This window comes from Amborella trichopoda, chromosome 9 (assembly GCF_054954075.1).
Source record: "Amborella trichopoda isolate Santa Cruz 75 chromosome 9, AtrichopodaSantaCruz75HAP2 v2.0, whole genome shotgun sequence".
Taxonomy (NCBI): Eukaryota; Viridiplantae; Streptophyta; class Magnoliopsida; order Amborellales; family Amborellaceae; genus Amborella; species Amborella trichopoda.
The window spans coordinates 19,984,047-19,998,007 of record NC_142344.1 but is presented as its reverse complement, the minus strand read 5'-3'; the positions used below and the strand labels follow the sequence as shown (position 1 = coordinate 19,998,007).

Genomic DNA, 13,961 nt, shown 5'->3' with positions numbered 1-13,961 from the left:
AGAGACTGAATATTTGTGCTTGTCGCACTGGGGCCAGATTCATATACCCCGGTATTTGAGGCATTGAGAGTATATGATTTGAGAGTGTGAACTCTCAGGGAGGTGTGAGGGTTACCTCCTAGTCAGGACTATATTGATTAGAATGCCTCGTAGTTGATGTGATAAGCCAGGGCTTGGAGAATCCAATCGAAAATAATATAACCCAAGTATTTAAAAGAATATTCGCCCTGTATGGAATGGTTGGCTCATGGGACAAGAGCCCGTATCCTGACACGAGATCGTTCCATGGCATGTGCACCCACCGGTGTCTCAAGCCATAGACTGTGGAGCATAGGTCCATCTTGCTATTTTGATATATGTCTATCTCATAATTTGATTCCCATTAAGTGAAATAAATGTGATCATTTGCTTCACATTGGATTGATCTCATTGAGTTTTTATTATCACACATGCCTTCGACAATGGGAAAAAATTAAGTCCTCAAAAGGTTATTTCGTGACCTGGGCACAAAGGGCTCGAACCATGATTTCCCCTTGTATATTTACAATTATTAAATGGATTCATGATTGGTTAAATTGAGTATGTTGTGTGAATATTGAGATTAGTTTTTTAATCTTGCGGTATGAGCTTTAATGATATGCATTATTGTTTATACGAATTGAAATCTTATTAAATTATTTTGATCAAGTGTATGATGTGTATGGGATATTATGATATATGATGAGGATGAAGAATGAAGATGAAATTATCATATAATTTTAATATAATGAGGAATTGCGAGTGCAAGGCATGCAATATGTTGTAGAGATGTACAATGTGAATATTTGAATATTGTATTCAGTTTAATTGAATTTTTTAGTTAAGGGATTTGTAAGGGACCTATTAGGGTTTAATTTTATTATTCAAATGTGTATAAACCATGTTTGTAGGCTAGAATATATGTATTATGGTTCTGTATTGAGATATTCATGCATTTAACCCTTGAGTTTATATACAATGGAAATTTTTTAAAAGATTGCATTTCTAACCCATTGGTCTTATACCACCAACAGTATGTTCTAGCGTCGCACGTGCTTAAACCTGGTCATCACCGTGTATGTCCTACCACTATCCCTAGTGAAGTTGCATCCAATCCGTGACCTATCATCCCCAGTGGAGTTGCACCCAAGCCGTTGCACCCAAGCCGTGACCTATCATCCCCAATGGAGTTAGGAGCAGGCCACTGTCCCTCATCCTCAGTAAGAGTCATACCCATACTGCAGCCCATTATCCCCAGTGAAGTTAGGATCAATCTTATTTCTTCAACCCCTAGTGGATTTATTTCACACCTAGCTATCTTATTCCCAAGAGTCAGGTTACCTGTCATAAGCCAATTCTCCATAGTGTCTCATCTTTCACCCCAGGGAGTCTCGCTTGCCCCCCTAATCCCTAGTGAAGTCTGCTTCTGTTTGCCATCCTTCGTCGGGTCACCATTTCCATCTGAGCCCTCAGTTTGTGAATGGTCTTAACCATTTTATCCCCAGGGAATTAGATTGTCACCCACAGACCTATTCCCCATGGAGCTTCACCTGCATGGCGACTCACACGATGGTCTAGATACACGACCCTAAACTGCATGGTCCAAACTATATGACCTTAAATTGTAGCAGATGTCTAGTTGCATGACCCGAAACTGTGTCGTCCTAGCTACATGAGTTTAAAACTGCATAGCTACGGTCCAAGCTATATAACCTTAAAACTATAATGCACGTCCTGGGCATATGATGTTACAAGGCTTCGCACAGGTCCCGGAGGTATGACCTTAAACACGCCCCCACCAAAAAAAAAAAGAGAAAAGAATAACAGGCATGGTGTATACCTGAATAAGGGAACGCCATGAGTAAAAATGATAGACGGGAGTGGTCATGAAACCATGAGTAAGAGAGTTCCATAATAAAAAACCCGAGCAAGGTGCAAACCCGAAAGGACACCGTGTGTAAACAAGAAAGATTAAGGGTGGACATGACCATAAGGTCATTGGTGAAAAAGCCCCAAATAAAAGGAGGTTGGTGAAAACCGCCTCTATGGCACCACTTCCCAAGTCCAACTGAAAACCCGCAAAGGGTGTTCGGACCAAAAATATCAGGTTGATGCAACATTCATTTTCACAGGCGACTTCAGCTGGCACTCCTTTCTTCATCAAGACGTCCAACAGGGTGCAGACGTTAAAATCTTCCCGCCATGTCATTCACGGCCAATCCAGGCACAATAAACCTGGTGACGCTGCAAACAATCATCAAGACATCCAATGGGGTGCAGACATTAAAATCTTCCCGCCAGGTCATTCACGGCCAATCTAGGCACAACAAACCTGGTGAGGCTGCAAAAAATCATTAATACGTTCAACGGGGTGCAGACGTTAAAATATTCCCTCCAAGTCATTCACGGTCAATGCAAGCACAGCAAACCTGATGAGGCTGTAAAAATCATCAAGACGTCCAATGGGGTGCAGACGTTAAAATCTTCCCGCCAAGTCATTCACGGTCAATCCAGGCATGGAAAACCTGGTGAGGCTTGCAAAAAAATCATCAAGACGTATAACAAGGTGTAGACGTTAAAATCATCTCTCAACATCCTTCTTCAGTCCTAGGTGAACATGTAGCCCACTCGACATCCTTCTTTGTTACTGGGTGACAACCTGCCTAGTCATCATCCCATTGTCAAAGCTGAGTAATAACCTGCCCAGTCATCATCCCTTCTTCAAAGCTGGGTAACAACCTGCCCAGTCATCATCCCTTCTTCAAAGCTCAGTGACAACCCACCCAGTCGTCATTCCTTCTTCAAGGCTAGGTGACAATGTAGCCAGTCATTATCACAAGGCCGTCACAGGTGCTGTCCGATAGGGTGACGACTTAAATACTAATCCCTCCAAAATAGTCCATGCGAGGGTGAGGACTATGATAAGATCCCTCAAAACCAAGGAGAGTCCCTGAGGGTGAGGACGATGTCCAAAGAAGATCCCTCAAAACCAAGGAAAGTCCTTGAAGGTGAGGACAGTGACCGAAGTAGATCCCTCAAAACAGTCTCTTGTCCCCCTAAAGTCTCCTCGAACGGGCCTGCAAACAATGCATCCCTACGTCTAAGCATCCTAGTTGCACCATTGCGTGAATATCTCCCCGGCATTCATGTGGTCATGTGGTTAGGAAAATAAAAATAAAAGCTAAGGAAATTTTTCAAATTTTGTCCTTCTTGCTTCTCTCGAAACACAAAATTCGGCGGGGAAAGCTGTTTGAATACATTTTTTAGCACCTTGGTTCCTAATGCGGAATAAAGAGGAAGCCGGAATAAAGATTCTCGACGGCTTCATAATTGCCCCAGAATAGGTAAAGATCTTCATAAGGACTCCAAAAGGCCACCTACCAAGTTTCGTCATATTTCGACATGTTTAAGGCAGTGAATACTAAGATACAATTTACAAAAAATTGGCCTCTAACACCTTGAAATGGACCCGTATACTAGTATGGACAACTGTCATTGGATCCGACAAGGTAAAAAACCCCTATGGGTCAAGTTTCAGCTTAATCAGACACTTCGAGACAAAGTTATAAGTAAAACATTGAAACAAGAGGGGCCGCATACTATTCCCTTGTGGCCACACTCACCAAAACACCATTAAAGGTGGCTATTTTTACAGTCCTAGGTAGTGACTTTCGGAACCCATATCTCACTCGTTTCGAGTCGGATCGCACTCAAATTTTGTGAGCGTGTTTGTCTCGTCAAGACAAGCGTTTCGATATGTGGTACGTCCGGAAATGATATCCGAGCAAGGAGAAAAGCTAGAGAGAAGTTATCGATCCATGAAAAATTGTAGAAAATTCAGCAACGACACGCCTCGCTCAATAGACCAAATCACAACACTCGCACAACGGATCGACGTAAAACCAACTCCATTGTGTGTGTAAGGTTCAGGGCTATCATTGGTCCGAACCCTCGTACATGATGGACGGTCAGATTTCATGCACAAGGCTGACGAAGTGATTGAAATTTTGGCTGCTAGATTTTCAGATTTCGGCCAAAACCCAAAATTGTGAAATCTTCGTTCGGGCTCCAAATCGCATTCTGTTTGTTGCCATACGACCGTGACGGCATGCTCAGTGCACTACAGAGAAGAAATCACTAAAAAACATCAATGAATGAGTACACCATTGATCCAAAATTTTCAAGATTCAAGCAAATTTAAAGTTTCATGATCGTGGCTGAAAAATACGATCCATGGCTCGAAATTGGTTTCAAATCAATAGTCATGTCAAGCCCTACAAGAAAATGATCATCTTTCGATCAAACGGGCATCAGAGCAACCCCGAATCAGCATGAAAGATTACACAAGTTCTAAGGCAGCAGCATGGACTGTTTTGGAATTCCATGAATTATTAGGCAAGGGCAAAATAGTCATTTTATTTTCTTAATTTTCTTTAATTTAGAATAATTTTAATTATCCTCAATGAGGCTAGTTTTTTGGTATCCACCTATGTTTGGACCCAATTCTATATAAACATGCCAAGCCTAATTGTAAAGGACTTTTGGTTCATTTTTCCATCATTCAATAAAAAATTTCGTTCTTGCTTAAGTTCTTGGGTGTATCTTGGAGAGGGAGAGTGGAGAGAGGAGAAAAGCGACGATACCCCTAGGTAAAGAAAGAAGAAACAGGTCAAGGGAAGTGATTCCAAACCGGTCATAGGGTAGGGGGCTTTCCAACATAATCTAAGAGGGCTCCCACGCGAGCCAGCCCGAGCATGTTACGGACCCATGTGAGGTAAGTCCCACCTCATGACTTTAAATTTCTCTCTCATCGGTTGGTAATACCTGCCCTTATTCTCGAACGAGGTTCTCAAGAGAGCGATCTTAAAACGATCAGGGTCTCCCCTGAAACCCGAGACGCGTACCGCCTGATCATCCAGATCCGAATGGCGAGATCGAGGCACCTAACCATACACATTGGTTTGTCTCTAGGTGGAATCTGAAATCTACAGACTGAGATTATGTCCTCTTGTCTATTGGATGACATTGATGGCCAAATCATGAGCCTTGCAATGGACCAGGGTTATGGGAACCGCTAGGTCAGTTTGAGAAAGTAAGTGTGAACCACGGTCCACAGTAGAAGGTAGAGTGCACCAATGTTTTTTTATTCCTAGACCATATGGGTCCAATTCTCATCAAAAGTATTTAATTATAATTTTTTTATGTTATTTGATTTTTAGAATTGATGTTTGAATTTTTCTGAATCTCTAAGTATTTTATTAATATGATTTGAATTTGTAAAACCAGAGATATTGAATTTTCATTATTTAAAATATTCAAATAGAATTAATATTTTATTTCTAATTTCTAAAAATCAAATTTTCATTTTTAATATTTTATTATTGCATGGGGGGGCCATTAGTATACATAGACTACCATTGCAAGTTGGTAGGGCCCATGAGAGCCCACTTAGGGTGGCACGCCCCACCCCTTTCTACTTTTTAATTTGTGTTGGCTTGAGGCTTAAGAAATTGTGTTTTAGAAAGATTTGATTTTATGGAGATTTTGAAATCAAATATAGGAGGAAATAAGAGACTTGTGCATGAAATTGGAATGTACAATATTGTAATTGATTATTTTCATAATTAATTTATTGATGAGAATTTGGTTTAAGGAATGGGGGATAAAGATTCTAACATCTTCTATAAGATCTTGATGGCTAATCTATAGAATGGGTGGCTCAAATCTCTCACCCCACTAGTCACCCAATATCAATGGTGCAAATTTAATCTCACTAAGATGATCAACCATATGGAAACCCTATGAAAACCTAGCTTCATTGAAACACTGTAAAAGGAGTTGCTCTCTACCCATATGAAGACGCATCTCTCTCTTCTCTCACATATCTCTCTTAGAGGGGCACAACCCATATAGATGTCTCTCTCATCTCATAGGGGGCACGCTTCAAGTAGTCTCTCTCTCTCCTCTTGTGAAGGGGCACGCCCCATTTAGCCTAGTCTTGGTGTTCATCTTCTCTCTCTCCTATCTTCTATCTCTCTCATGGCCTATGGGTTAAGAGTTTAGTGTTGAGAAGCACATCTCTCTCATTTAGGTGCTTAAGAGCTAAGTTTGAGATTTAAGGCTTGTGATAGGGGTTCTTGTTTCATTGGAGGTTTAGCCCATATATTTTCCCATCTTACAGATTGAGGTTGACTATTGATCTTATACCATTGGAGATAGTGACTCAGTGTAGGGTGTATTAAACCTGGTTCAGGTAATTTTTTGCATCATATTTCTTGTTTCTTGCCATATTTATTATTTTTATCTTTTGTTATTTCCAAGGTTAGTATTGTGATTTTGATTGATTAATAAAAGAGTGGTTTTAGTGGCATCAAATTTTACATCCAAGTTTTATTTTTTTTATTTGTTTCAAGTCAATTTATTGTACTATACTATTTGTAAGTGGTCTAACCGGATTAAAAAAATAACAATAAATAAATAGAAAAGAAATAACAAAAAAATACATACACAGAGGTAGATCCCATAAGTCCAACTTTCAAATAGGCCACACAGTGGGTGCCCATAGAAGTCCAACTTTCAAATAGGCCACACAGTGGGTGCCCATAGTGCTGGTGACGATAGTGTCGGTGATCACAACATCGATGGCCATAGTACCCCGGTGCCCACCAATGGCCATAGTGTCGCTGCCCACTACACTTTTGGCACTCCTTTTGAACCTTGTTTTCTTCAAAAGCGGATCAAATGAGGTAATGAACTGAAAATTTGGGGATCACCTTGAGATGCCTTGTACGCAGCTTTCACCCCAAATTCAGGCCTTCGACCTTATCAATAGTGTTGACTCAGGGCTGTCACTATATGCTAAGTTTTGAACTTGCAGCCAACATTTTGTACCAAGTTGCCAAAGAAAGGTTTGGAACTTGCAGCTAATATTTTGTTGCTATGTTGCTTTTAGATAGGGTTGGAACAACTTGCAGCTAATATTTTGTTGCTAAGTTGGTTTTTTTTTTATTAAGGTCTACATTTGTATAAAGTGCCTTCTTATATTATAAAAATAAGGGGCATGTCTAAAACTTATTTAGAGATGTCATTGTGGTGTAAAAAACGCTGCGATGGCTTAAAAATCCACTTTCATCCTGGTTATAAAATTTTAAATTTTCAAATATGGTACACATCCAGCAGATCAATAAATACTTGAAAATCTTGAAGATAGGTCCAGATAACTTGTTACAAGATGTATTATTTTTTAAATTTAAAATTCCTTTTTTTTTTTTTCTTTCATGTCCATCTTTAAGTTCGAGATAATCGATTGGTGGGTTATGTAAGACTGAAACATTCTCTTCTATAACATTGGTTAAACCTTATATAAAAATTTTCCTCTTTATGACGGTAAAAAAGTACGGACTGCAACTCCAAGCCACTATCGTGAAGCCAAAAGAAATTGTACTTATTTGGGTGTATATTGTGTATTTACTCCTTCAAGTAAAACTTCAAATAGAATTAATTTGGCGACGCCAAATTTTTGGGATGAAATATTTTCAAATCATTGATTGGTCCCAAAAAAAAATAAAAAATAAAAAGATCCTAATTGCGACTAACTTGAAAAAATAATGTCCCGATATTGGATAAAGACCATCCAATTTTTAGAGGGGTAAATCTAAGCATTAGAAACCTTAAATTTCAATTTTTTTTTGTTTTGATGGTAGTTATCTAGTAATTCTTGGATAATTTCAAAATTTTAAATTGAAAAAAATCCTCCCAAATAAATCTTGTTGAACTAACGCCAACATATGTGCGAGGCTAAGAGTTCACGTGTCCCGACCACTTTGCCACCTCCGCCATAGGCTTAGGCCTAATTAGAATGGAATATGGTTTGGATAAATTTATTAAGGATCAATCAATGCACTATTTATTACATAACCATTTCTTTCAAAAGACTCCAAGGAATTCATCCTTCTCATACATTTCTTAATAAGAGAGATCCACACGGCACCTCGTGATTGAATACTAAGTCCTATCGTAGCAATGAATTTAGTGTACGAGTAGCGGACCCTAAATAATTAGAATGAGACTTAGATAATAGTAATATGATGAGAGAGTTTATTTAATTCTTTCAAAAAGTTTACAAAGGAAAGCCATCATTTAAATTCAAGAATGAAGATTTAGAAAGAGAAAATGGTTTAATAGGGCTACAACTCTTTCAAAACAAGTAAATCCTCACCTCTTAACTCATTGAAAATTGCAATTCAAGAATTAAAAATTTTTTACATCAATCATCTTGGCTTGAACATTGTGATTATAAAAAAAAAAATAAGATTTCAAGCTCTAAAAATAGTGTATATTGTAACAAATTATCTAGATCATTCATTTCACCCTAAAAATAAATATTCGTAGATTAACAAGGTCTGCACCATTTTTGAGTTTTGAATTTCTTTGTCGGTGTTAAAAATTGATTTTAAGCCAATCATGGATATTTCTGTTACTGAAAGTGCTTTCCAGATGAGGTTTTAAGGTGAGGGTTTATTTTGCTTTAATAAAGCCTAGGCCCTATAGAAACATCATGGCAAGTTTGGTAACTCAGACGAAAGAAAAAAAAAATTTCAACCAAGATTGGAAATGTAGTGTTATGTAGAAAAAGTAGGATTTAAACTGCGCTATTATAGGGTTGCAAATTAATGTTCTTTTTTCTATTAATGAAAATTTATGGAGGGGCTTTCTCACCCCCTTGAGCTCTCTCCTCTCTCTGTAAATTTGTGGCTTTTTCAATTCCTACGTAGATACTCTTGCAACTATAAGAGGACAAATTTCCACTCATATCGGGAATGGGGAATGGGGTTGAGATGGTGGAGATAGCACCACCTAAGCCTTAGCTACCGTTCTAGGTTTCATTCTCATATTCGAAAACCGGATCTGCCCAAAAAATTTCCACACATATATCTGAATCCCGAAAGTGTTGAACCAAAGAATTGCTTCATTATAAACACTATATTTTCTACAGTTACACATTTACAAAACACACCAAAATAGCCTATGAAATTCGTTTCTCAAAATCAATCAACAGATTGCATGAGTCTTTCCTTTCTACAGTTATACATTTACAAAACACACCAAAATTGCCTATGAAATTCGTTTCTCAAAATCAATCAACAGATTGCATGAGAGCAAAGCATTTTAACTGGTGAAAAGACTACAGTGAGGCGAGCGTGATCAGAGAGAGAGTAATTCTCAGGCCACATCCCCTTCTCGACTTCAGGTGGAAAGAGAACCGCATCCTTTACATCAAAGCCCACAGCCTCCCCATCCCTTTCACTTCCATCTTGGAAGTCTCCTTTCTCTGTTTCTCTCTCTTCTGTTTGCCCCCAATTCTGGGGATCCCATATCCTCTGCATCATGATTGGAGTTCCAAGTCTAGTTAATCATCAGTGTCCAAAGAACCAATTCAACTTTTAAAAGTGCGTTGAGAGAGAGAGGAATTTGCTACAACTTCGAAAGAATTTAGTCAAGTGTGTCATGCCTGTGCCATGAAGTGAGGAATCCACATTGTGAAAGAGAGAGAGATTTACCTGAAATTCATTATAATCAAGAACTCCATTTTGATCAGTCTCCAACTGATTCCACAAGTCCTGAACCTCTAGGGGGCTTAGCCCATGGTCATGGCCACTTAGACCCAGCTGCAATAGCACCATTGAACAGGAATTTAGAAAGCAGGATGAGTACACCCCCATACTTTTGCTTTTAACATATTTTTGGATAATTTAATCGTTCAGATTTGGGGTGCCTATATAATCTTCTTTTGCAGTTGCAGTAGAAAATACCTGCTGAAGAGCTAGACAGAAACTCGTGAAAGTAATATAATCTCCAAAGGAATCCTCAGTTTTCAAGAAGTGGAAGGCATCTTGGTCCATTACAAAAGCAGTACGAAGATGATTCTGAAATAACATATGAACCTTGAAGCTCAGTGAACAATTATGATGCAAACTATTCTAATTTGATGTCCAAATCAAAATGAAAGAAAGGGTAGTGTCAGAGAAACTGCAAAGAAAGAAACAGAAAGAGAGTAGCTGTATAATCTAACATCAACTATTAACAAAGACAACAAAAAGCATAGAGAGAGAGAAAGGCGCTATATATATTCTTACAGCAACTATTAACAAAGACAACCAAAATCACTTGGAATTTACATTACCTTAATTATTCCCAAAACGGCTTCCTTCCAACTTGTTCTAAGAGGTTTACGATGCTTATTCGGATTGAGAAGCCAAATGAAATCTACACCACAGATGTTCCCTCGATGGTTCCTATGGCTAACCCACTACAAGACAAAAGATACAAAAACAAAGAACGATTTACATTTTCTTCATTTTTTTCTTGTATTTATCTAAAACTTTTCACCGTCCAAGTTTTTTTGTAAGTTTCAAACCATATAAATCCCTAAGAAATAAAGGAAGGTTTTGAGCCATAAAGAAGGCAACACAGACAAGACATGAAAGGTTTTATAAAATATATCAGAGAAGTCTAGAACCTTATGGGCATCTGCATCACTGTCTGTATACCGATGAACAGTATCGTATGATGAAACAAAGCCTTGGGATCTAAGAAACTTGTAAACATGGCCACGCTTGCTTCCATTCCAGTCCCTACAGGAATGAAGCAGGATACAAACATATTAAGAAACCCCATATAAAAATCAAAGCAGTCCATATAGAAATCAAAACAATAAAATAGGATCACATAAAATGGAAATCAGGGCCTTACCCACAGAGGATAACTGGAAGCGGATTTAGCATGTGTTCCCCCTGATAAGACTCCACATACTTCAGAATCTTGTATACCTATAAAATTTGAGAGATGCATGTTACATATTAGCACAATTGCGAATTGAATGCAATGAGGTGTGTGTGTGTGTGCAGAGAGAGACCATTTACACCTATAAATATTCAGAGAACCATGTTACACATGGAGAATTGTGAATTGAATACCGGTTAGAGAGAGAGAGAGGTGTACCTGGTGGAGTCGAGCAATGGAAAGGCAAGAATTATGAGGAAAGAGCAGGTGGGTATTAACAATGAGAATCTCTTGTTGGAGGTTTCCGATTTGGCTCTGAGAATAGGGAACAGCCGATTGTACATGTAACAACTGAGCAACTCGATCCCCAAAATCATTGAACAGAAGATCGCGATAATTTAGAACCCTAAAATAGTCCTTGTGAACAGCAGTGAGAAGTCCTGATCCACAGAGTATTCCCATAAGCAGAAAAACAAGAAACGAATACTTTGTTCAGTCAAAAGCCGAGGAAATCCTTCAAAAATTTCAAAAAAAAAAAAAAACAAATTCAGAACACACCATCTCCTCTATTATTTGTTCGAGCAAGCTTGTAATTGGCATACCCAGCCTCATCTAATCTCTTCTCATACATCTCGACAAGTTCTGCATTCCCAACCCAAAACTCCTAAAAGAGTACCATCAAAGAGTTAAGCCTAGAATATAAAGCAAGAATAGTAGCTCAATCATGAAAGGAACGACACATGAAGAACACCATTTTTTTGTTTTGTTTTAATCTGTTAAGTTCTATTGACGAAAATACTTCCATTAATCATGAAGAACACGATAAAGCTTAAAGAAACAAACCTGTAAACAAATAATGGAGGATTTTTCGACAAGTAACCGATCCAAAATACTCTGGTTTCGGCTAAGCCAATATTCTCTAAACTCGCTCTCACGGCAGCTCTGGTTCTACAACATACAAATAGAAGTTTCAAAATATAAAACAAATTAAACGAGTAAGAAGAGAGATTCATGTGTTTGGGTGAGAGAGAGATACAAAGGAGGGCAATTACCGCCAACCATCTATAGAGGACAAGGTCAGGTATGGTGTTTACTCAGAGAGAAACAGAGCACCACCATATATAGAAGATAAAACTGCATAGTGCCTAGTCGGGAGAAAACCAGTAAAAATTACTGGATTTCACACAAAATCTATAATTAACAATGAGATTATTGGATCAGAATCCTACCAGTGGGTCAAGTCGCTTGTAAATTGGGGCGAGAATGTTGAACGTAGTGCAAGAAACACATGGATCAGATGAATTACTGCTCACTCGACGACGAATCCATCTTTTTAGATTGTTCTCGCTTTTATTTGAAATACTATTCACACAATTGGAACTCCGAACCTGTTAATTCATGTATGACAAAAATCAGTCATGTATTAATTCGAACACAATGCTCCCCAACAAAAATCTGGCATGCAATTCAAAAACTCATTCATCATCATCATCATCCAAGCCTTATTCCAATTATTTGGGGTAGGCACATTCAATAACTCAATCCCCCTAAAACAAAAAACCGGATGAAATTCAAAACCATCAAGAACCAAGATCAACAACCAAAAAAGAGAAAGAAGTTTCTGCGTCAAATTTGGAGGTCACAATCTACAATTTGAAGGAAAAATGGGGAAAACATTGGGATTCTCGCTTTCCAATTTGGATGCCAAAATAGTGGTAATATTGATCACCTGTTAATCCATTGAAGACGACATATGAAACCTTCCAATAAAATTTCTAGGATTAGAGAATATCTAACCTAGAAAAAAAAAAAACCCAAAAAACTAAGAACATTGTTCAACTAAAAGAAAGATGAAGCAACAAATCATCAGTGCAAGCCTCTGCAAATGGGTATTGAATAACCCATTAAAGCCATTACATAACATCTACAAAAACCAAAAAGACAAACAAAGAGACAAAAAACCCACTCTGTAATCGAAATACATTATGAAGGAGCCCAAACCACGAGCACAGTTAAATATTTTAAGATTTCAATGCAGAGAGAGAGAGAGAAGAGAGAGATGATAGACTATATGGAAAAGGAAACTACCATATCATGTCAACCCATGAGCTAAATAGCGAAGGGAAGAGAGAGATTACCATTTCAGTAGCAAAGCATGTCAAAACCAGCTAAGCAAAATAGAATTAGTCTCTCTCTCTCACGGGGAGGACGTATTTATATAGAATAAGGGCCATAGCGAGGCTGGCAGTAGTCGGAAATGGAGGCCCAGGTTTTATCGGCAGAAGACCGGGAACCGGTATTCGCCGGTTTCGGCCTATATTCATCTGTAATTCTAATTTCTACGGAGCGCGTCCGTACATCATGCGCCCGCGGGAGCATTCTATTTCTAAACTATCTACTCTACTCTTCTGATATCCATCTAATTATGTCGTAATTCAAGTTGTAAGTATCTGATATGATTATAAATCGTTGTCTAATTACTCAATATATCATTTATTATTTATTTCATTTGCTTTTTATGCTGATGAAAATGAGTATGCTGTCAGCAGGTCACGGAGACTTGAAATCCCATAAGTGGAAATGGTCTAATAAAGTAAGAGAGTAAACCTGGTTAAATGAAAAGGATAAGTAGTTGTATGGTACAAATTGTACCATCTCTTTTAAGTAAGATCTTTTAAGTAGGAAAGGAGCTTGGTCGTGGTGGTAGCAACCCCCTCTGCCTAGTTCCACGTTGTGTTTTTCTACCCCACCAACAAATGCCGACTCGTTAATCTATCTCAAAAATTATCCTAAAAAAAAAAAAAAGACAGGAATCAATAGTATGCAAATATTATCAAATTCAAAAAACTTTTTAAAACTCGGGGATTTTCGATGCGAACAACTGATTTTGATGGGAATTATTGGGGACGAACTTGTTTTAAATAGCTAGTTTCTTTTCTTTTTATGTATATTGGACTATATACTATGAGACCATTTATTTTTGGTATACAGAAGTCACAATCACTTTTGGCTATTGGATATGAAATTTAATAGATTAAAATATATCACAATATTCAAAAAATTTAATTTTGGACTTTGTTTTCAAATAATGAGATATCTTCAACCACCAAAAATCTAATGGTCAATGATGATTGTAGTCTCAATATATAAAAAAGTAAATA

At 38.0% G+C, this 13,961-nt stretch overlaps 1 protein-coding gene across 4 annotated transcripts; it reads right to left on the bottom strand.

Moving 5' to 3' along the window:
• Nucleotides 1-8,968: 8,968 nt before the first annotated feature.
• On the bottom strand, nucleotides 8,969-12,985 carry LOC18436386 (Calcium-binding endonuclease/exonuclease/phosphatase family). Of its 4 annotated transcripts, none has more exons than XM_088848083.1 (11): nucleotides 12,767-12,985; nucleotides 12,030-12,188; nucleotides 11,644-11,748; nucleotides 11,359-11,464; nucleotides 11,020-11,240; nucleotides 10,771-10,847; nucleotides 10,538-10,652; nucleotides 10,202-10,327; nucleotides 9,831-9,944; nucleotides 9,579-9,686; nucleotides 8,969-9,423 (listed from the first exon to the last, which is right to left on the bottom strand). In XM_088848083.1, exons 1-11 carry the CDS (start codon nucleotides 12,782-12,784, stop codon nucleotides 9,322-9,324), a joined length of 1,251 nt encoding a protein of 416 aa, XP_088704209.1. In that variant the 5' UTR covers nucleotides 12,785-12,985; the 3' UTR covers nucleotides 8,969-9,321. The 4 variants fall into 4 exon arrangements, with proteins under 4 accessions (XP_088704209.1, XP_011624199.2, XP_088704210.1 ...); XM_011625897.3 differs by having other exon boundaries at nucleotides 8,969-9,398; XM_088848084.1 differs by having other exon boundaries at nucleotides 12,939-12,985.
• Nucleotides 12,986-13,961: the final 976 nt, after the last annotated feature.

What these genes read in the sequence shown, in the direction of transcription:
- LOC18436386 (XM_011625897.3), bottom strand. An exon ending in ACAAGCGACTTGACCCACTG is followed by an intron (nt 11,749 to 12,029) that starts GTAGGATTCTGA and finishes TGTATGTTGTAG; the next exon opens with AACCAGAGCTGCCGTGAGAG. An exon ending in TCTGTCTAGCTCTTCAGCAG is followed by an intron (nt 9,687 to 9,830) that starts GTATTTTCTACT and finishes GTGCTATTGCAG; the next exon opens with CTGGGTCTAAGTGGCCATGA.